This window comes from Triturus cristatus, chromosome 7 (assembly GCF_964204655.1).
Source record: "Triturus cristatus chromosome 7, aTriCri1.1, whole genome shotgun sequence".
Taxonomy (NCBI): domain Eukaryota; kingdom Metazoa; phylum Chordata; class Amphibia; order Caudata; family Salamandridae; genus Triturus; species Triturus cristatus.
Window position 1 is genome coordinate 1,827,837,697 of NC_140590.1, and position 18,671 is coordinate 1,827,856,367.

Consider the following 18,671-nt stretch of genomic DNA (forward strand, 5'->3'; position numbering starts at 1 on the left):
GTGCCTTTCACACAAAATCTGGGTACTGGCTTAGGTTAGGTACATGTGCATAGCTGCGATGGGCACAGGTAAACGCGGTGGGGAGGAGCGGGTGGGAGTGGGGGGAAGTTGACAAGACGACAGAATGGGTATAATTAAATAAATAAATAAAATCTATTCCGTCGTCTGTCGGCATACCCCCTGACACATCCTGCCCCGCCGCACCGTGCTTACCTGTGCTGGCCGCCACTGCATGTGCAGGTCTCTAGAGATTACCCCAAAGGTAGGCGACATGTCAGTTTAATATTCTTACAACCCGACAGATGTGTGCCTGCAAAGGTGGGCACTAGCAGCAACAGTTTCTTTGTGCTCTGATGCCTGTGAGTCTAAGGTGAGCAGCATTTCATGCTCTTGAGCTCTGGCGCTGGAGCGGAAGACCTCAAACGATGGGCTAGCCTCCTTCGGGTCATTCCTTGTGTGTCCAGTCTTCCCCTGCACCAATGTAAAATAATAAAACATCACCGCTTTCTCTGCCTGTCTATGACCCGCTGCCAGGGTGAAGGCACGTGCGCAACCAAGGCCACTTTGCGCACAGCTTCCTCTGCCTGTCTGCGCCTGTCAGAGTGCCAGGGTGGCACAATAGAAGAGTACAGCATCCACTGCTGTCTGTTGTAAGTCACGGTCCCAGGATGAAGGCCTGTGCCCATCCACAACCACCCCGAGCTATCTATGTGTGTGCCAGAGTAGTAAATTACAAGAGTTCTTCTTCCTCAGCATGGCCCTGTACCCCGGTGCCAGCAGGCAGAAATATGCGCACCCAAGGCAGCTCTGAGCCCAGCCTCCTCTGCCTGCCTGTCACGTGTGTCCAGTGCCAGGGCACAGGCTTGCGACCACCCAAGGCCGCTCTCTGTGCCACGGCACAGGCTTGGGACCACCAATGGCCGCTCTCTGTGCCACGGCACAAGCTTGCGACCACCCATGGCCGCTGTCTGTGCCACAGCGCCGGCTTGCGACCAACCTAGCCGCTCTGTGTGCCATGGCACAGGCTTGCAACCACCCACGGCCACCCTGAGACACCTTGTGTGTGCCAGAGTAGTACATTACAAGAGTTCTGCTTCCTCAGCATGGCCCTGTGCCCTGGTGCCAGCGGTCAGAAATATGCGTACCCAAGGCAGCTCTGAGCCCAGCCTCCGCTGCCTGTCTGTCGTGTGTCCAGTGCCAGGGAACAGGCTTGGGACCACCCAAGGGCGCTCTGACTCCCTCTGAGCCCACCCTCCTCTGCCTGTCGGTCGTGTGTCCAGTGCCATGGCGCAGGCTTTCGACCACCCAAGGCCGCTCTGATTTCCTCTGAGCTCAGCCTCTTCTGCCTGTCTGTCGTGTGTCCAGTGCCAGGGCCCAGGCTTGCGACCACCCAAGGCCGCTCTCTATACCACGGTGCAGGCTTGTGACCACCAATGGCTGCTCTCCGTGTCATGGCACAGGCTTGGGACCACCCATGGCCGCTCTCTGTGCCATGGCACAGGCTTGCGACCACCCACGGCCACCCTGAGACACCTTGTGTGTGCCAGAGTAGTACATTACAGGAGTTCTTCTTCCTTACCATGGCCCTGTGCCCCGGTGCCAGCAGTCAGAAATATGCACACCCAAGGCAGCTCTGAGCCCAGACACCGCTGCCTGTCTTTCGTGTGTCTAGTGGCAGGGCGCAGGCTTGGGACCACCCAAGGCCTCTCTGACTCTCTCTGAGCCCACCCTCCTCTGCCTGTCGCTCGTGTGTCCAGTGTCATGGGGCAGGCTTGCGACCACCCAAGGCTGCTCTGACTTCCTCTGAGCCCAGCCTCCTCTGCCTGTCTGTCGTGTGTCCAGTGCCAGGGCTCAGGCTTGTGATCACCCAAGGCCGCTTTCTGTGCCATGGCGCAGGCTTGCGACCACCAATGGCCGCTCTCTGTGCCACGGCGCAGGCTTGCGACCACCAATGGCCGCTCTCTGTGCCACGGCGCAGGCTTGCGAACACCCATGGCCGCTCTCTGTGCCATGACACAGGCTTGCGACCACCCATGGTCGCTCTCTGTGCCACAGCGCAGACTTGCGACCACCAATGGCCGCTCTCTGTGCCACGGCGCAGACTTGCGACCACCCATGGCCACCCTGAGACACCTTGTGTGTGCCAGAGTAATTACAAGAGTTCTTCTTCCTCAGCCTGGCCCTGTGCCCCGGTGCCAGCGGTCAGAAATATGCGCATCCAATGCAGCTTTGAGCCCAGCTTCCTCTCTGCCTGTCTGTCGTGTGTCCAGTGCCAGGGCGCAGGCTTGCGACCACCCACGGCCGCTCTCTGACCTGCCAGCTCCGCCGGGTGCAGCCTCGGAGCAGAGGTCCCGGCGCACGCGGTTTCCCTTTCCTGCTAGGTGTGCGCTCTCGGCACACGGGGCTGCGCGCGGCGCGCAGACATCAGCTCTGAGGATGGCGGAGGAGCTGGATACCTACTCCGAGCTGGACCCCAACCCTAAGGATGAGGAGAAGGAGGAGGAAGGCGCCTACACCGAGCTGGACATGGGGACCAAGGAGGAAGAGGAGGAGACGTACACGGTCCTCCACCTGGAAGCGCCGCACAGAGGTACCATGGGCTATGGAGGGATACGGGGCTGTCCGAAGCTCGTCGGGGGCTTCTCGCAGCGCTCTATTAGGGGGGGGGGAGGGGAGGTCGGCGCACAGAGACAGGAAGCCGCACTTCCTTTTAGAAATGGAGCTTTTCCTTGGCACCGTCTTCCCTTCCTGTTGGACACATGATTATTGAGACGCACATTAATTAGTTTCATGGTTTCATGTTCTCGAAGAAGTGCTTTTGAAGATGGTGGTCTTGTTATTTCGTTTTAACTTCTGGACACTGACGTTTCCACAACGCGACCCCCCCCCCCCCCCTTTTTCTTTTAATCAATCGATATGTAATATTGACCTTTTAATTGTATTTACAATTCAACTCTAACGTGAGGGGATACGCTTTAAAAAAACTGTAATGACTTTTCTTCTTCGCTCATTCAATTTTTTTCTGTTTTTGTTGCCATTTTTTTACTGGATAAAGTTAGCTATTTTTTATTGAGTGCATTTTTATTTACTTTAAACCCTGGACAATTTGATAAGCCGGTCATCTGGGCAGTTCTAGGAACTCACAACGAGCCCGAATGTGATTTTAGCCAGATGGATTGTTCTCCGGACTCAAGCAACAGGAGGTGTCTGCTGCTCCCCGGCATCAAGCAACAGGAGGTGTCTACCTCAACCTGAACTCAAGCAACTGGAGGTGTCTGCCTTAACCTGGACTCAAGCAACTGGAGGTGTCTGCCTCAATCTGGACTCAAGCACCTGGAGGTGTCTGCCTCAACCTGGACTCAAGCACCTGGAGGTGTCTGCCTCAACCTGGACTCGAGCAACAGGAGGTGTCTGCCTTAACCTGGACTCAAGCAACTGGAGGTGTCTGCCTCAATCTGGACTCAAGCACCTGGAGGTGTCTGCCTCAACCTGGACTCGAGCAACAGGAGGTGTCTGCCTTAACCTGGACTCAAGCAACTGGAGGTGTCTGCCTCAATCTGGACTCAAGCACCTGGAGGTGTCTGCCTCAACCTGGACTCGAGCAACAGGAGGTGTCTGCCTCAACCTGGACTCAAGCAACTGGAGGTGTCTGCCTCAACCTGGACTCAAGCAACTGGAGGTGTCTGCCTCAACCTGGACTCAAGCACCTGGAGGTGTCTGCCTCAACCTGGACTCGAGCAACAGGAGGTGTCTGCCTCAACCTGGACTCAAGCAACTGGAGGTGTCTGCCTCAACCTGGACTCAAGCAACTGGAGGTGTCTGCCTCAACCTGGACTCAAGCAACTGGAGGTTTCTGCCTCAACCTGGACTCGAGCAACAGGAGGTGTCTGCCTCAACCTGGACTCAAGCAACTGGAGGTGTCTGCCTCAACCTGGACTCAAGCAACTGGAGGTTTCTGCCTCAACCTGGACTCAAGCAACTGAAGGTGTCTTCCTGATCCCGGACTCTGCTGCACCCCGGTTTCAAGTACCAGGTGGTGCCTGCTGCACCCCGGCCTCAAGCTACTGGAGGTGTCTGTTGCAATCCGGCCTCAAGCAGCAGGAGGTGTCAGCTGCACCCTGGCTTCAAGCAGCTGGAGGTGTCTGCTGCACCGTGGCCTCAAGCAACAGGAGGTGTCTGCTACACCCTAGCCTCTAACGAAAGGAGATGCCGGCATCACCCCATCCTCAAGCAACAGGAGGTGTCTGATGCACCCCGAACTCAAGCAACAGGAGGTGCCTGCTGCACCTCAGCCTCAAGCAACATGAGAAGTCTGCTGCTTCCCGGCCTCAAGCAACAGGAGGTGCCCGCTGCTTCCTGGCCTCAAGCAGCAGAAGATGTCTTCTGCACCTCGGCCTCAAGCAACAGGAGGTGTCTGCTGCACCCCCGCCTCAGCAACAGGAGGTGTCTGCTGCTCCCCGGCCTCAAGCAGCAGGTGGTGTGTGTTGCACCGCAGCCTCAAACAACAGGAGGTGTATGTTGCGGCCTCAAGGAACAGGTGTCTGCTGCAACCTGGCCTCAGGAACTGGAGGTGTCTGCTGAACTATTTCAGGGCCAGCAAATGGTACAGTGTCCATTGAAATTTGCAATGCAGTTTTCAAAACTCAGGAATGCATGTGAAGTGGACCTAACACCTTCCTCGCACTGTTCTTGGAATGTTGTGGTGATGGTGAGCAGTTGTGTATCACCGTGTGCATCAGTTATGTATCACCGTGTGCATCCCTGAGGCTTCTTGAAGCTTTTGGGAGAGCGGGCGAGAAGAAACGAGAGGTTAAGACAAAGAACTGAAAAACGAGACGTGTAGCGGGAGTTATCTGTCTCATAACGCTGCTACCTTACGGCTGACGAGTAGGGTGACCAACCATCTGTAAATTTCAGGGACAGTCCGTAATTTGGACCTCACGACCGTTGTCCGTGAGGAACCCTTTTACAGACGCCTTTTGTCCGTAATTTTGGAAGGTGCAGGGAGCAGAACTGTTCCCTTTGAGAGGCCTCTGCTCCCTGCTGGGGCGCCTCACACTCCTCCTGGAGCACAAGAACAGCCCCACCCGCGCAGGTTCATTCTGTATGGGGCTGATTGCCACGTACAGAATGACAATGGGGCAGACTCGGCTGTAAAGGCATGTGGTGGCCTCCTCCTGCCTCAGTGTACCAGGAACAAAACAACTCGTGTTTAACCTTGCTAATAGATTTGGAACGTCCCTACAGTGCACGAGGAACTCTTGAACTCGGCGTCTCAAGTGTAATTAGGGGCATATTAGCAAGCCAGCCGATAAAATTGTCGTCGCTTTAGCGGCAGAAAACTGCCGCTAAAACGACGATAATGGGCTTGATAATATGCTCTATGGAATTCCAATTGAAGCTCAGTTTAGATGTCCTTCACATCTAACATGGGCTTCAATTGGAATTCCATAGAGCATATTATCAAGCCCATTATCGCCGTTTTAGCAGCAGTTTTCTGCCGCTAAAGCGGCGATAATTTTATCGGCTGGCTTGATAATATGCCCCTTAGTCTTTGAGACCGACCTTTGATGTGAAGTCGATTTCACCGCCCTGTTCACTTCTTGAGCTATCTTTTTTGTATGCGCTTTCAACGTGGAGGTTTGAATTATTTCCACCTCTCGAGGCAGGTTGAACATTGGGCAAATTTGGCTACCAAACAGCAACTTTCGCAACACCTGAATGCTTCCATCAATCTAAGGAATAAGCAATCACATCAAAAATTGAGCCCCCAACAAAGTTTATGAGCCTTACGAATACAATTACAGAACCCAGTCACAGCCCCGAAGAGAAGCCCTTTGATTCAGAAGGGCTTTGAAACGCGTTGGCACTAATTTAACCAACAGGGGATTACGTTTTTAAACTAAGTAGCAATTGACGAAATGTATTCTAAATCTGATGATATTCTATGGCTAAAGCTAAAATATCCCTGTTGGATGGTACCCTGAGTTTGCTCTATAGGGTTTCCTTGGCCATGCACTGTTGTTGACTGGTAGCAATTTGAATCTGTACATATGTGTAGTCTGGATGTTTATAATTTAACAAGTTGTCTCTCAGTGTGAACTTTGTATCGTATTATTGCGTTTCATGTGAATTTGGTAATGTGAATTTTTGTAATTTGTGAAGGAAGTTGTTTAATTAGTTAAGTGTTGTCCTTCTTTTGTACTAAATATTATTGAAGCTAATCGAAAACAAAAGAAAAAATTAAATGATTAAATGATTGGATCAAATTATTAAGGATTTTGGCCCGAGTCTGTTTAACTGATGACAGCATATCTAAATGGTCAGGTAGTTATCCCTCTTGTTCAGTGTCCAGCAGGGCATTCTGTTAGATGGATGAAATGTAAAACGCCCACGCTGCACCGGGAGAAAACAGTTTATATATAGAAGCCCGTGAAACAAGTTAAAAAGAACGGGTTATAGTCCTTTCACTGTCTCATCATTTTAGAACTGACGTATTTTCAATATTATATTCAACACAGCCATGGTTGCTGCTTTTTTATTTTAAGCAACTAACAACCATTGACAAAGCCAATAGTTCTGGCTTGTTGTTGGTGTAATGATACTTGCTATATTATATATCTGGATGCAATGACAGAAACAACATAATACCAGTCGGCAGGAACACTATGCTAAGCACATATTTTTAGCTTAGGGGTTTTAAGCCACGCCCTTAATTACATCGAAGACCCACTTTGAAGAGACCCCCCAGTTTTTTTACCCGCTTAAGGCCCTGGAAACAACATCATGTCACCGTCACCTCACGTCCTGGCACTGTGCATCATGCATAACTTCTAAGTTTTCAGATTGCCTATGTGCAGGGGCATAGTGAACCCTACCCCCACCCCACCCCTTGCTTTAGGAACTACAGTGAGGTGAAGTTCTTGATGGGCCTCTTCTGTCTGCAACTCTGCAGACAAAGGCTCAGCTCATAATATGAAAAGGTGGGTGGTAAATAAGTGATAGAATGTGTGAATGGCTGGATGGATTAGTGAAAGGATGAATGGATTAATGAAAGGGTGAATGGATAGATAATGAAAGAAAGGATAGATGAGTGAGTGGAAGGATGATGGGAGAAAAGGTAAATAGATGGATGTATGGGTGGAGGGGTAGATGGATAGGTAAAAGGGTGGATGGATGAGTGGAAGGGTAGATGATGGACAAGTGGATTGGTGGATGGATGAGTGAAAGGATGGATGGATTGATGAATTGATAAGTGAAATGGTGAATGGATGAATAAGTGAAAGGGTGGATATAGGGATTAATGTGTGAGTGAAAGGGGGTTAGATGGACAAAAGGATGGATAGATGAGTGAAGGAGTGAAAGGGTGGATGGATGAGAGAACGGATGGATGGATGAGTGATAGGGTCAATGGATGGATTCATGGATGGATGAGTAGATGGGTGGGTGGAAGGATGGATGGATAAGTGAAAGGGGGATGAAGTGAGAGAAAGGGAGGATGAAAGACTGAAAGGGTGAAGGGTTGGAAGGATAAGTGACTGGGTGGATCGAAGAGTAAGTGAAGGGATGGCTGGATGGGTGAAAGGGTAAATGGCTGGATGGATCAGTGAATGGATGGGTGGAAGAGTGGATGGATGAGTGTATGGATGGATGGGGTGAAAGGGTGGTTGGATGAATAATGGATGGATGAGTGAAAGGGTGGATGGAGGGATGGATGAGTGAAATGATGGATGAAAGGATACACGGTGGATAGGTTTGCAAATGGTTGCATATGTTTGGATATAGATGGGCACACAGATGGAAGGACAGAATGAATGGTGAAAGACTGAATGGTAGATAAAAGAATGATTACACCTTGTAGCACCCATTATCTTAAGCAACATTTCCTATACATTGACTTTCACGTTTATATGAGTTATTGTCTCTATATGATGTGTGTGTGATGTAACGCACTCGACGCCCTGCCCCACATACTTGGGATGAGTAGCGCTATAGAAGAAATTAAATACACATGAGAGACGGTCTATGTGAAGATGAGGGGCGCCATTGGAGGGTGGTAGCAAGGCCGGACTGGCCAGACCAGGCATCGGGTGTTTCCCTGGGAGGTTGGAAGGGGGGGGGGGGGGTGTGACTGGGGGCTGGCACTGCAAAGTTCCTTGTATATCCAGTAGTTTTCAATTAACAATAAAAGCGGCCCCACTTGTATTCTACTGGAGCGAGATGCGAGTTTTAATCGTCTAAGGTAGCAAGCTGCGGGCAGACTGAAAAGTGAAGTGCACGATTGTCTCAGCCAAATATAAAATTCTTTTGTCTATTTACTTGCTTTTATACTATTGTGCGACCTCCTCTGATGTGCCTGTAAAACTTACCTTTGGTCCCGAAGTTTTGTCTTGAATTTTGACCCTTTATCCTGAATTTTTGTCCTGAATTTTGACCCTTTGTCCTGAATTTTTACACTCACACTCCTGAATTTGCACCCATGCCAGTTGTTCACCCTACTGAGCAGGGCCGTCGGTTTGTGTGGGGGGCGGGGGGGGGAGGGACAGAGCGGGGCCACGGAATTGGCTATCATTACTTCATGCGTTGAAGTGGCCCGGGGCCATGGGGGTGAGGCCCTTTTGCCGCCCAATTGTACCTTTTTTTTGCTACCACCTTTCTTTATAGCCGTAAGCATCCGCGCCAGGTGGGCGGCGTGTATCCCACGTCCCAAGACCCTCTCAGTGCGCGTGGCCGAGGGTGGAGGGGAATGTAAAACCTGCGGCAAAGGAAGGAAGCCGAGGTGCAGCAGGCCCTGAGGAAGTAAACTGGCGCGAGTCACCGAGCTGTGTACACAAAAGAGGCGCAGCCGGGCATTCCTCTGAGCAGTAACCGCATGGGAATGTATATCCAGAGCCGTCACACTAATGTGAGTGTTTGCTGTTACACAGCACGCGCTGTAATACACCGAGGCCTGTAAGAAGCGTGTAAGACATAGAATCCTGCAATATATGTATGCAAACTTGTCCGTAATTCTCCTATTACAATCTACTTGTGATTTCACTAGTGATTTGTGATAGAAAAATGACGCCTGCTACTGCAAGCCAATAGGGATAGCTGTAACATCTCTGCATGTGTGCCCGTTTGTGACGTGTCTCCTCTTGAATAGGTAAGAGTGCTTCTTGGCATTTCGTCATCAGCGCGAGCACGGTTTTATCAATGAATTGTCAGTTCCTTGACTGTCCTAGTTAAAGCTAGCGAGTCTGCTTTTTAAGAGAGTTTCCACCCAATATTTTGAGACTAGTTACACGGTCAGTAGAACAACAGTTAGATCCCAGAACCCAAAACGCCCACATATATCTGTGTATTTAAAACACGTATTCGAGTGTCAGGGATCTGAAGGTTTTGGTTCGATGAGGGAGTAACCAGGGTGACCAGGTTAAGAGCTGGCATTCTTACAGCAGCTGGTGAAACCTGTCTTCTGCTCACAAAGGCCTCTGTGTCTTGTACTTCACAAGGTTCAAATGTAGAAGTGGTCCAATGTTGCTAACTCGTCGTATTTTTAGGCATTGCTAATTTTATTAGTGGTCTCCTAGTAGAATCCTTAATTACAATTCCAAAATGTTTCTTTAATGCCAGCTCCTGTTGCCTTGCGATGATAGCAAAGCTCTGGAATGTGTATTTTTAAAGGGACGTCTTTGTCCTTTTGGTCTCGTGGCTGCTGTGCACCTAAGACTGTTATCAGCCCAGTATTAAAAACATGGTCTGTCCTGGTATGTTAATAGATACCTAACAGAAGATCTATTACCAGGGGTCTCCAGGCGCCTAGAATTCGGAACTCTTCACCCTGTCACTCCAGTCCTTGGAAACAACTGGTTTTCAAATTTCACCCAAATGTAGTGAGGGAGTTTCCAGAGCGAAGAGAAGAGGGAAGGGTAGTGCAGAGCTAGGGGGAGCAATAAGCAAAGCTTCACCCCTTGGTTTAGATTTGGGGACTTTGGGAACCTCTAGAGCACACCCTAAAGAGGAGTGAGGCCGCCTCCTGGGGTCATAGCTCCAATATGACTTTTGATGAAAGCAGGCGCTCCGACTTCAAGCGCTTCATAAACCATACAGAGAATGCTAATATGTATTACATTTTATCAGTAACCAGGGCCCTTTATGCAATTAAAGGTTTAGTAAGTGTGCATTTTGGGCTTTTCAAGACCAGCCGTGCAGCGCCATTTTGAATGACTTGAAGTTTGCTATGCATGGACTTTGACTGTACAAGATCAGCTGCATCAGTGTAGTCAAGCCGGGAGCCTATCAAGGCCTGAACTGCTGCATGCCTGGTTCCATGAGTCAGATAGTGAGTGAGTCTCCTCAAAGCCCTGAGATGGTGTGCACCCGGATACTGTTGCAAGAAATTGATTGGGTATAGACATGGCCACTGGAATTATGCATCAAAGGAGAACCAAATTATGCACCAGGATTGACGAAATTATATGACAAGAAAAGGCAAATTATGAGGCATAATGCGGCATCTTTTGGTGATAGTATTACTTCATCGTTTTGTCATATTTATACTTAGTATACCGTATCTGAGGAAAGAGTCCATCTTAGTTAGTACCAATTTCACACCCAAATGCAGCAATTAGCAACTGAAAGATGACCATTCAACTTTGGCGAAAAGCCTTCATGTGTGCAGGAACCGGAGTCACCATATTTATTGTAACTTTTGCTCCGTTTGATCTAGTAGCACATTTTTGGGGGTTAAAATCTGCACATTATGTGGCAGATGATGGATTATGTGGCAAATGCAGCAAATCCATGATCATGTAAAAAGTGCCGCAGACTCTCATAATTCCTGTGGCCCTGGGTTACTGAGAGCTGAGCATCAGTGTGGATGCCCAAGCTTTTACCGATAGAGTTATCGCCCATTGACAATAAGAACTTCACTCGTCTGTGCATTGAATTTGAATTTATTGCTCCTCAACCAGTTCCGTATAGATGTTCCATATATAACTCATATGTTGTTCGTAGGTAGCACAATAAAGAGATTTTTGTTTTATTCTCAAAGCAAATTTAAATCTGGGTGTCATCAACTCTGACACCCATTTCATCAAAGAATTTTCTCTGTGAAAAAATGTATACTACATGGTAAACTGATCAGGCGAAACGGCGAACCCGGAAGAACATGATGAACTTTCACTATTTGAGAGGTAATCAGTGGCATCCAGTCAAAGGCAGCCGACAGGGACACACTGGGAACTTAAAACCGCCAAGACAAAAATGATAAATTCAGCCCCCATGTGCAGATGCTCTGATGCATGCTTGAACCAGAGCAACTCTTTCAAGTTGCCGTCGGGATCGAGTAATGTGCCTCCAATTATCAAACCGGTCTCCTGAGGTTCCAGCCTCCCGGGGGATTGCCCGCTTGCCCGGCTGGCCAGTCGAGCCATGGCAGCAGATACATCCGACAGAATCAATGCACTGACCTAGCGGGTATCCAGGTCAGAGCTGAGGTCATCAGTGGACACGAACCGTTTCTTTACATTAGCCAGTCGGAAGCCCACCTGGATCTCATTTGACACAATCAAATTGGCTAGATGGAGCCATTAGCTCTGAGTAACCACAACATTTTGCAGCAAGTTCGCTTCAGAAGGTAACAGTGAAATTGGGCAGAAGTTCTATAAAGTTGCCAGATCGAGACCAGGCATCTTCAACAGAGTTATTAGAGTAGTGTTCTTAAATTGAGAATGATCACATCCCTTACTTTAAGAGTTATTCAAGAAACCACACAATGGCTGGCTCAGAGAGTGCTTTAAATATGTTAGGTGAGCAAGGGCAGGAAATGATCATAAGAAGCACTGGCAAAGTCAATTGGTCTGGCTTTTAATTAAGGCGCTTACTAATTCATGCGCAAATTAGTGTGTGTGTTTTCATGGGGATATATGAATGTGTTAGTAAATGAGGGTTGGGGAATGGGAGTGGGTGGTTGACTGTGAGGGACTGGAGAGGTGCATGTGAGTGATTGGGTGAATGTGATAGGGATGTTTAAAACAGATGGGTCAGTATGAGTGGATAGCTCATTGAGGGTCGGCAGGATAGCCATAGGTAGCGATTACAGCCTGCTAACTAAATCTTGTCACCAGTCTCCACACAGACTTGAATTCCCAATGAGACTTAACTACCTTCTCACTCCCCAGTGTAGGGTTTTTAGATATTAGCCTGGCTGCTCCAAAATATGGATAACACTTCCAGCAAGCAGGGCCTGAAGAAGCAGAGCCATTGCCCTAGTGCTTAATTTGTAAAAAAAGATAAGTGAGGGGCCCTCGTCAGGAGGCCACTCCAGTTTGCACCACACATTGTCCATGTACTCACACAACTACTAACAGGGCAGGACAGGAACAGCAACCAGCCCTGGCAGATTGCTGCTGGAAGCGAGTGGGTGGGGGAGGGTGTGCTAGTATTAAGCACCGCTCCCACTTTTGCTACGGGGACCGATATTGCAGCAGTGCTGCAAAACTGGCACCCAGTTACAAAAACGACAACCACAGCCACAAAACCTGCTCCCACCCCTCCGGCCCACTGTGGAAATGCCCGGTGCCCACTACAGCCAGTTCGGCCCTGACTACTAACCATCACCCTGAAGTGTGACAGTTCAGACTGTTCTAGGCCGCCAAAGCTTTAAGAATGACTTGGGTGGAAGGTATTAGTTGTTTTTAATGTATATTGAATTAACAAAAAAATATTTTCCTGCTCATCTTTAAATTACAGAAACACCGCCACCATGTGGCAGCTGTCATAAGTGCAGGTTCAGGCAATTAAGGACTGGTGCCGAGCATCAGAAACCACCGGCTCAAATTAAGCACTGCATTGTCCATCTCAGTGCATATTGTGTACTGATGACATTAGCTACAGAAACCAGCATCTAATTCTGGTAATAGCTAGATCCACTTTATCCTAACTACCAATATTTACTCTCACAAACAATATTCACTTTTCTTTGCATGCTATTGCTAAAAGGTACTAAAACATTCAAATCATTCTAGGAATGAGCACAAAAAGGTGAAGCCAACCCTAATTGATCAGCTGGTGGCCTCTGCTTGGGAACAAACCCAGCGTCATCTGTATTTTCACCCCAATTAAGCTACTTGGAAATAACTGATAATTCAAAAGTCTGGTCCCTTCACCCTGTCTGCCTGGGTACCTAGAGGCTGAGGGCCTTACTGATCAATCTTGTTCTCCAATAGTATGCATTCAGTTTTGTAGTTACCATCGCTAATGCTGCATAAGATTCTATAGCTTGATGTGCCAAAGAGAGATGCACTTTGACTAGCTCTTCCTTTTTTCACACAGGCGTGGCCAGCACAGGTAAGAGCAGTGGGGCAGAGCAGGGTAGGTTGGAGAGGAAGTCAACAGACGACGGGATGGGTAAAATTAAATAAATATAAATAAAACCACTTACCTTGCACTCGCCGCATCGCTGACTCGTCAAAGGATTTTCTCTGTGGAAAAATGTATACTACATGCTAAATTGATCAGGCGAAACGGCGAACCCGGAAGAACATGATGAACTTTCACTATTTGAGAGGTAATCAGTGACTTCCAGTCAAAGGCAGCCAACAGGGACACACTGGGAACTTAAAACCGCCATGGCAAAAATGATAAATTCAGCCCCCATGTGCAGGTGCACTAATGCACGCTTGAACCAGAGCAACTCTTTCAAGTTGCCGTCGGGATCGCGTAATGTGCCTCTAAGTGTCAAACCGGTCTCCTGAGGTTCCAGCCTCCCGGGGGATTGCCCGCTTGCCCGGCTGGCCAGTCGAGCCATGGCAACAGATACATCCGACAGAATCAATGCACTGACCTAGCGGGTATCCAGGTCAGAGCTGAGGTCGTCAGTGGACACGAACCGTTTCTTTACATTTGCCAGTCGGAAGCCCACCTGGATCTCATTTAACACAATCAAATTGGCTAGATGGAGCCATTAGATCTGCATAACCACAACATTTTGCAGCAAGTTCGATTCAGAAGGCGACACGGCGAGTGAAAGGGAAGTGGTTTTATAATTTTTTTTATTTAATTTTACCTATCCTGTTTTCTGTCCACTTCCCCCCACCATGCCCTGCCCCCGCCCTGCCCCACTGCCCTACCGTTCTTACCTGTGTCGGCCATACCTGCTTTCACAGCCTTCTAAAACAAAAATGGACAATTAGGAGATTGTGTTATATAAGTTCCTCCTCATTTTCAGAAGAAGTGATTAGACTACTAAAAGTGGACCTCTAGAAGAGGGGGTGTAACCTAATTTATGATCCTCACAAATTTGGTGTCCATTAATTTTGAGATTATTGACTGTGAGGGCTTGATATTAATCATATTAATATGCACATATTTTTCTATAAGAAGCTAACACGAAGTGTGGTGGAGGGTGGTATAATACTAGATAAAGGAAGCATGTGACGTGGTAAGTGTGGTTATATGAAGGACCATTGATTTAGATTCAATTTTTATGGTTGAAAGTTATTTTTGAAACAAATCAATGGAAATCTCTAATGTGGTTATTTCGGTTATGCAGATATGGTTCTATTGTCACTGCAAAGTTGTCCGTACGCCACTGATTTGAAATTTGTGCATGATCCATGGTCAAATATGGAAGTATTTGTAATCTTTTCACAAATGTGTACTCTCTTCTTTTACCTACCCACTGATAGCCACTATTTCAGCTTTACATTCTGTAATCCAATAATTCTTCCATCCATCATTCAGTGTTTACCCATTCCATCCATACACTGATCCATTCACTATGCCAAACATCGATCCATCCATCCACTTTGCCATCCATCCATGCACTCTTCTGTCCAGCCACTCATCCACCAACTCAGGCAACTATCTATCTATCTATCTATCTATCTATCTATCTATCTATCTATCTATCTATCTATCTATCTATCTATCTATCTATCTATCTATCTATCTATCTATCTATCTATCTATCTATCTATCTATCTATCTATCTATCTATCTATCTATCTATCTATCTATCTATCTATCTATCTATCTATCTATCTATCTATCTATCCACTCATCCATTCTTCCATCCATCCTCTCTGACATCTAACCATCCATTTGTCGACTCTTCCATCCATCCACTCTGTCATCCATCATCAATCCACCCACTCTGCTGCACATCCAGTCCTCCATTCAACTATCCACCCCCATCCACTCCGTCATCCTGCCATTCAGTCATTCATCCATGGACCTATCATCCATCCATTCACTCATCCATCACCTCTGCCATCCATCCACTCATCATTTCACCCACTCATCCAGCCATCTAGCCCTTCACTCCGCCATTCTTTCACCTGTCCAGTCACCTATCCATTCATTCTTCATTTTAACCACTCATTCATCCATCTTTGCTTAATTCCTTTCTTACACTCTTCCATCTGTTAAAAATTCCTTCCTTCTTTCATTTTTAGGTCTCGCATAGCGTTGCAGTGCAACGCACTGCTCGCTTTGCGAGGCATGCAGTGTACAGTATAGTGGGGAGAAGCCCTGCCCACTTTCCGTGCATCTTTTTCATTGGCTTAAATTGTAAATCCTGCATTCTCATTGGTTTTCAGCTTATTAGTCCCGCCTCCTGACAGCCATGTCGTCATTTTTCTCCTTCTATGGCTATCAGCCCCTTTACTTTAAAAACTCTTTTGTTCCCCTGCCTCCCCCCTTCCCTCCCGCAGTTTGTAACTTCTCTGCCCACCACCACCCCCCCCAATCCCATTCGTAGGTTCTTGGACGCCTGCATGTTTGTTTATAATGCAAGAGGCCTTTCGTAATAAGAGTCCTATTGTATTTATAAGTACTTGTTTTCTCTTGGCATTGGCTGGCTGAGTCTCGCACTTTATTTTGCCCGACCTGTCCAGAGGGCTATGTCATGCATGCGTCCAGAAGCAGCTATACAGACGCTCCTGCATGAAGAGGAAGGTGTTTACCAGGAGCCAGGCAGCCGCCCGGCAGAGCAGGAAGAGAAGCGCACTGCAGGGCTGTTTTTTTATTGATAAAGCCCGTATTTTTAACGCAAGCCCAACATGATTGCAAAGCACTTTACTGGTAACTTGGGAAGCACGGATGAAAAAAATTGTCAGCTGACAGAGACTACGGAAACAAAATGTTGCTAGAAACAGATCTGACCTGTGCTGAAAGAAAGCGCTCTTGGTCGTGAATATGATCACCCGAAGTGCTAATCACTCACAATTGTGACTTCCCTAGGTGTATTCTCCCTAAAGGCGAAGCGTAATTGACTAGCAATACCTACGTCAGAAGCGAATGTAAATTCAGCGCTGAGACTGAACCCTTGATACCAAACGTGCCAACACAACAATACCCTTTCTCTTCTTGGCTTTTTATTGTCTCTCTGTTGCTCTGTAGTACTGTATCCTGTTTTTAGCACTTCCTTTGTGACTATACTGGGCCCCCTGTGGGGAAAGACATGTTTTAGGTTTTGGGCGTAAGGTAAAAAGTCACCAACCCAGCTGCAAACGACGGGAATAACTTTGGCTTGCAATAGCCAGGAGTGCATGGGCTCTTGGAAGTTTAGCACGCGGCACTTGCCAGGTGCTATATCAGAGAAGATGAACACTGGTGCAATCACAAAACCATCTTTATTTTAATGCACGTACACACAAACATGTGCAAGCTGGGTCTAGTGGTTCAGAAGACTCGTGCATTCTCATTGTAAAGCTTGTATTTGATTTTATGGTCCATACACATATATCAAAAAGATCCGGCTCCTTTTTCGGTCACTTCTTTGTTCTCCTCAGACAGTGACACCCCTGGGAATTGCAGAGCCCTCTCCCACTGAAAAAAGTGTCATGCTTCATCAGCGGGCTTCCCACACCACGGACCCATTCGGGTCGAAAGTGGGCTCTACCACTGTAAGTGGGAGGGAGGTTTTTTGTGTGTTTTAATTGTGGAGTGGGTACTCCACACAATCAAACCAATGATAACAAGCATCTGCAATGCAATAGGTCTCGCATTTACGCGAGTTTAAGCTATTGGCACTGTAAATGAGAATGCATTTTATTTATGTTTCAAAAACAAAATCATAAATAAAAGGCATTGTCATTTGCAATGCCAATAGCTCAAACTCGGGTAAATGCGAGACCTGTTGCAATGCAATAAGTCTCGCATTTATGAGAGTTTAAGCTATTGGCATTGTAAATAAAAATGCATTTTATTTATGTTTTTATAAAGCAAAACAAAACAAAAAAGACATTGTCGTTTATAATGCCAATAGCTCAAACTCGTGTAATTGCGAGACCTATTGCATTGCAAATGCTTGTTTATGTATCAATCTTTCTTTAATCCTTGCTTCTGTTTGCTCTTCTGTTGACTGTTTTCCTTTATTGTGGTAACTCTGCGCTTCTGTCTGCCGAGCTGCGGACAGCAGAGGTGCTTAGAGGTCTCCACCCCCTCTACAGATGCTAAATCAGTTTCCCAAATTATGAATTTCCAGGTTTGGAATCCACGCAAACCCCCTTGCGTGGGATGAACCAATCGCAGAATTCCTGTGTTTAACACAAGGCTAGCCGTAGCCTACATGCATGACCTGAAGCAGGGACTTCCTTCCGTGCCCTGCAGCGGACGCTGCCCCGGAAGTGGTGAACACCTCGAGAACAATAGCTGTGGCCTCCTCCCGGCCGCAGAGAGCGCTGGGCAGTCAGTTCTCTCGTCGTTGGGCAGAATTAGGCATTAAAGGCGTCCCAGATACAGGGCAAGAGATGCAAGACAACTTCCGTCCTGGATAAAAACTCTTCAGACTCGCTAATGTGAACCGGAAGTCTCCCTGACACGTACACACATTGCCATCGCTGCCAAGTTTTGAGGTTGTTATGTGTGGCCCATTTCCACATTTTCCGTCTGCTTATGAGTGACGCTCTGAGTGATACCGAGAACTGAGAGCCGAACAGGGAACACATTGTGCCCATGTAGTGAGTGAGATACATTTCACAAATTAGCCCTTGATCTTGTATAAAAACTGCTCAATGCTCCAACGTGCTCCAACGTGCTAATGCAAATTTTACTAACTTCCCTTTGCGACCAGGATCCCCTCCCAGGCGCATATATATATATACCTTCACAACCAATAAATACGTGTTTTGGAGCCATTACTATATTGTGGTAATCTTCTGTGTTATACCAGGCAGTGGCACATATTCTAGTTACATTAAGTGGCCTGGAAAGCTGGAGCAGTCTGTCAGAGACAGCATCACGACAAACAACCAGGAGCTCCTGTGACGCTTCTCAAGGAAGTGACGCCTGGTTCACCACCTCTGTGATAAGCTGCACGAGGTTACAGCATTGGTATTTTGTACATGTTAGTCATTAACAAGAAGACATGAGAAGAGTAGGCCTATAACTTGTCTGGGCCACTTGGGGTTCAGGTAGTATTCTCCCGTTTCTTTGCTGAATGACGTCCTGCAGCACCTCTTCCTAATCACGGGGTCAGGGGCTGCACCGGGCTCCAGGAGTTGATCTTCGAGACTAAAAAGCATATCAAAGTGCAGGCCTTTAAGTGGACCGGGTCCTGCCGGTGCTGAAAGCAGGTGCTGAGACGGATCCCTATCGGTCTCTCCATTTTTACCCTCACCCTCAGGATGAAAAAAAAATCTTAACTCTGCAACAACAGTACCACCCTTCACTGCTTTCCTTCC

General features: G+C 47.6%; 1 protein-coding gene across 1 annotated transcript in view; it reads left to right on the plus strand.

Annotated features, from left to right (window-relative positions):
• Window positions 1-2,305: 2,305 nt before the first annotated feature.
• LOC146813313 (killer cell lectin-like receptor subfamily F member 1) overlaps window positions 2,306-18,671 on the plus strand; it is a 136,759-nt gene continuing 120,393 nt past the window's right edge. Inside the window, exon 1 of the mRNA XM_085620141.1 lies at window positions 2,306-2,590. Coding sequence (XP_085476267.1) covers window positions 2,437-2,590 — 154 coding nt within the window. The 5' untranslated portion in view covers window positions 2,306-2,436. The remainder of the gene's footprint in view (window positions 2,591-18,671) is intronic.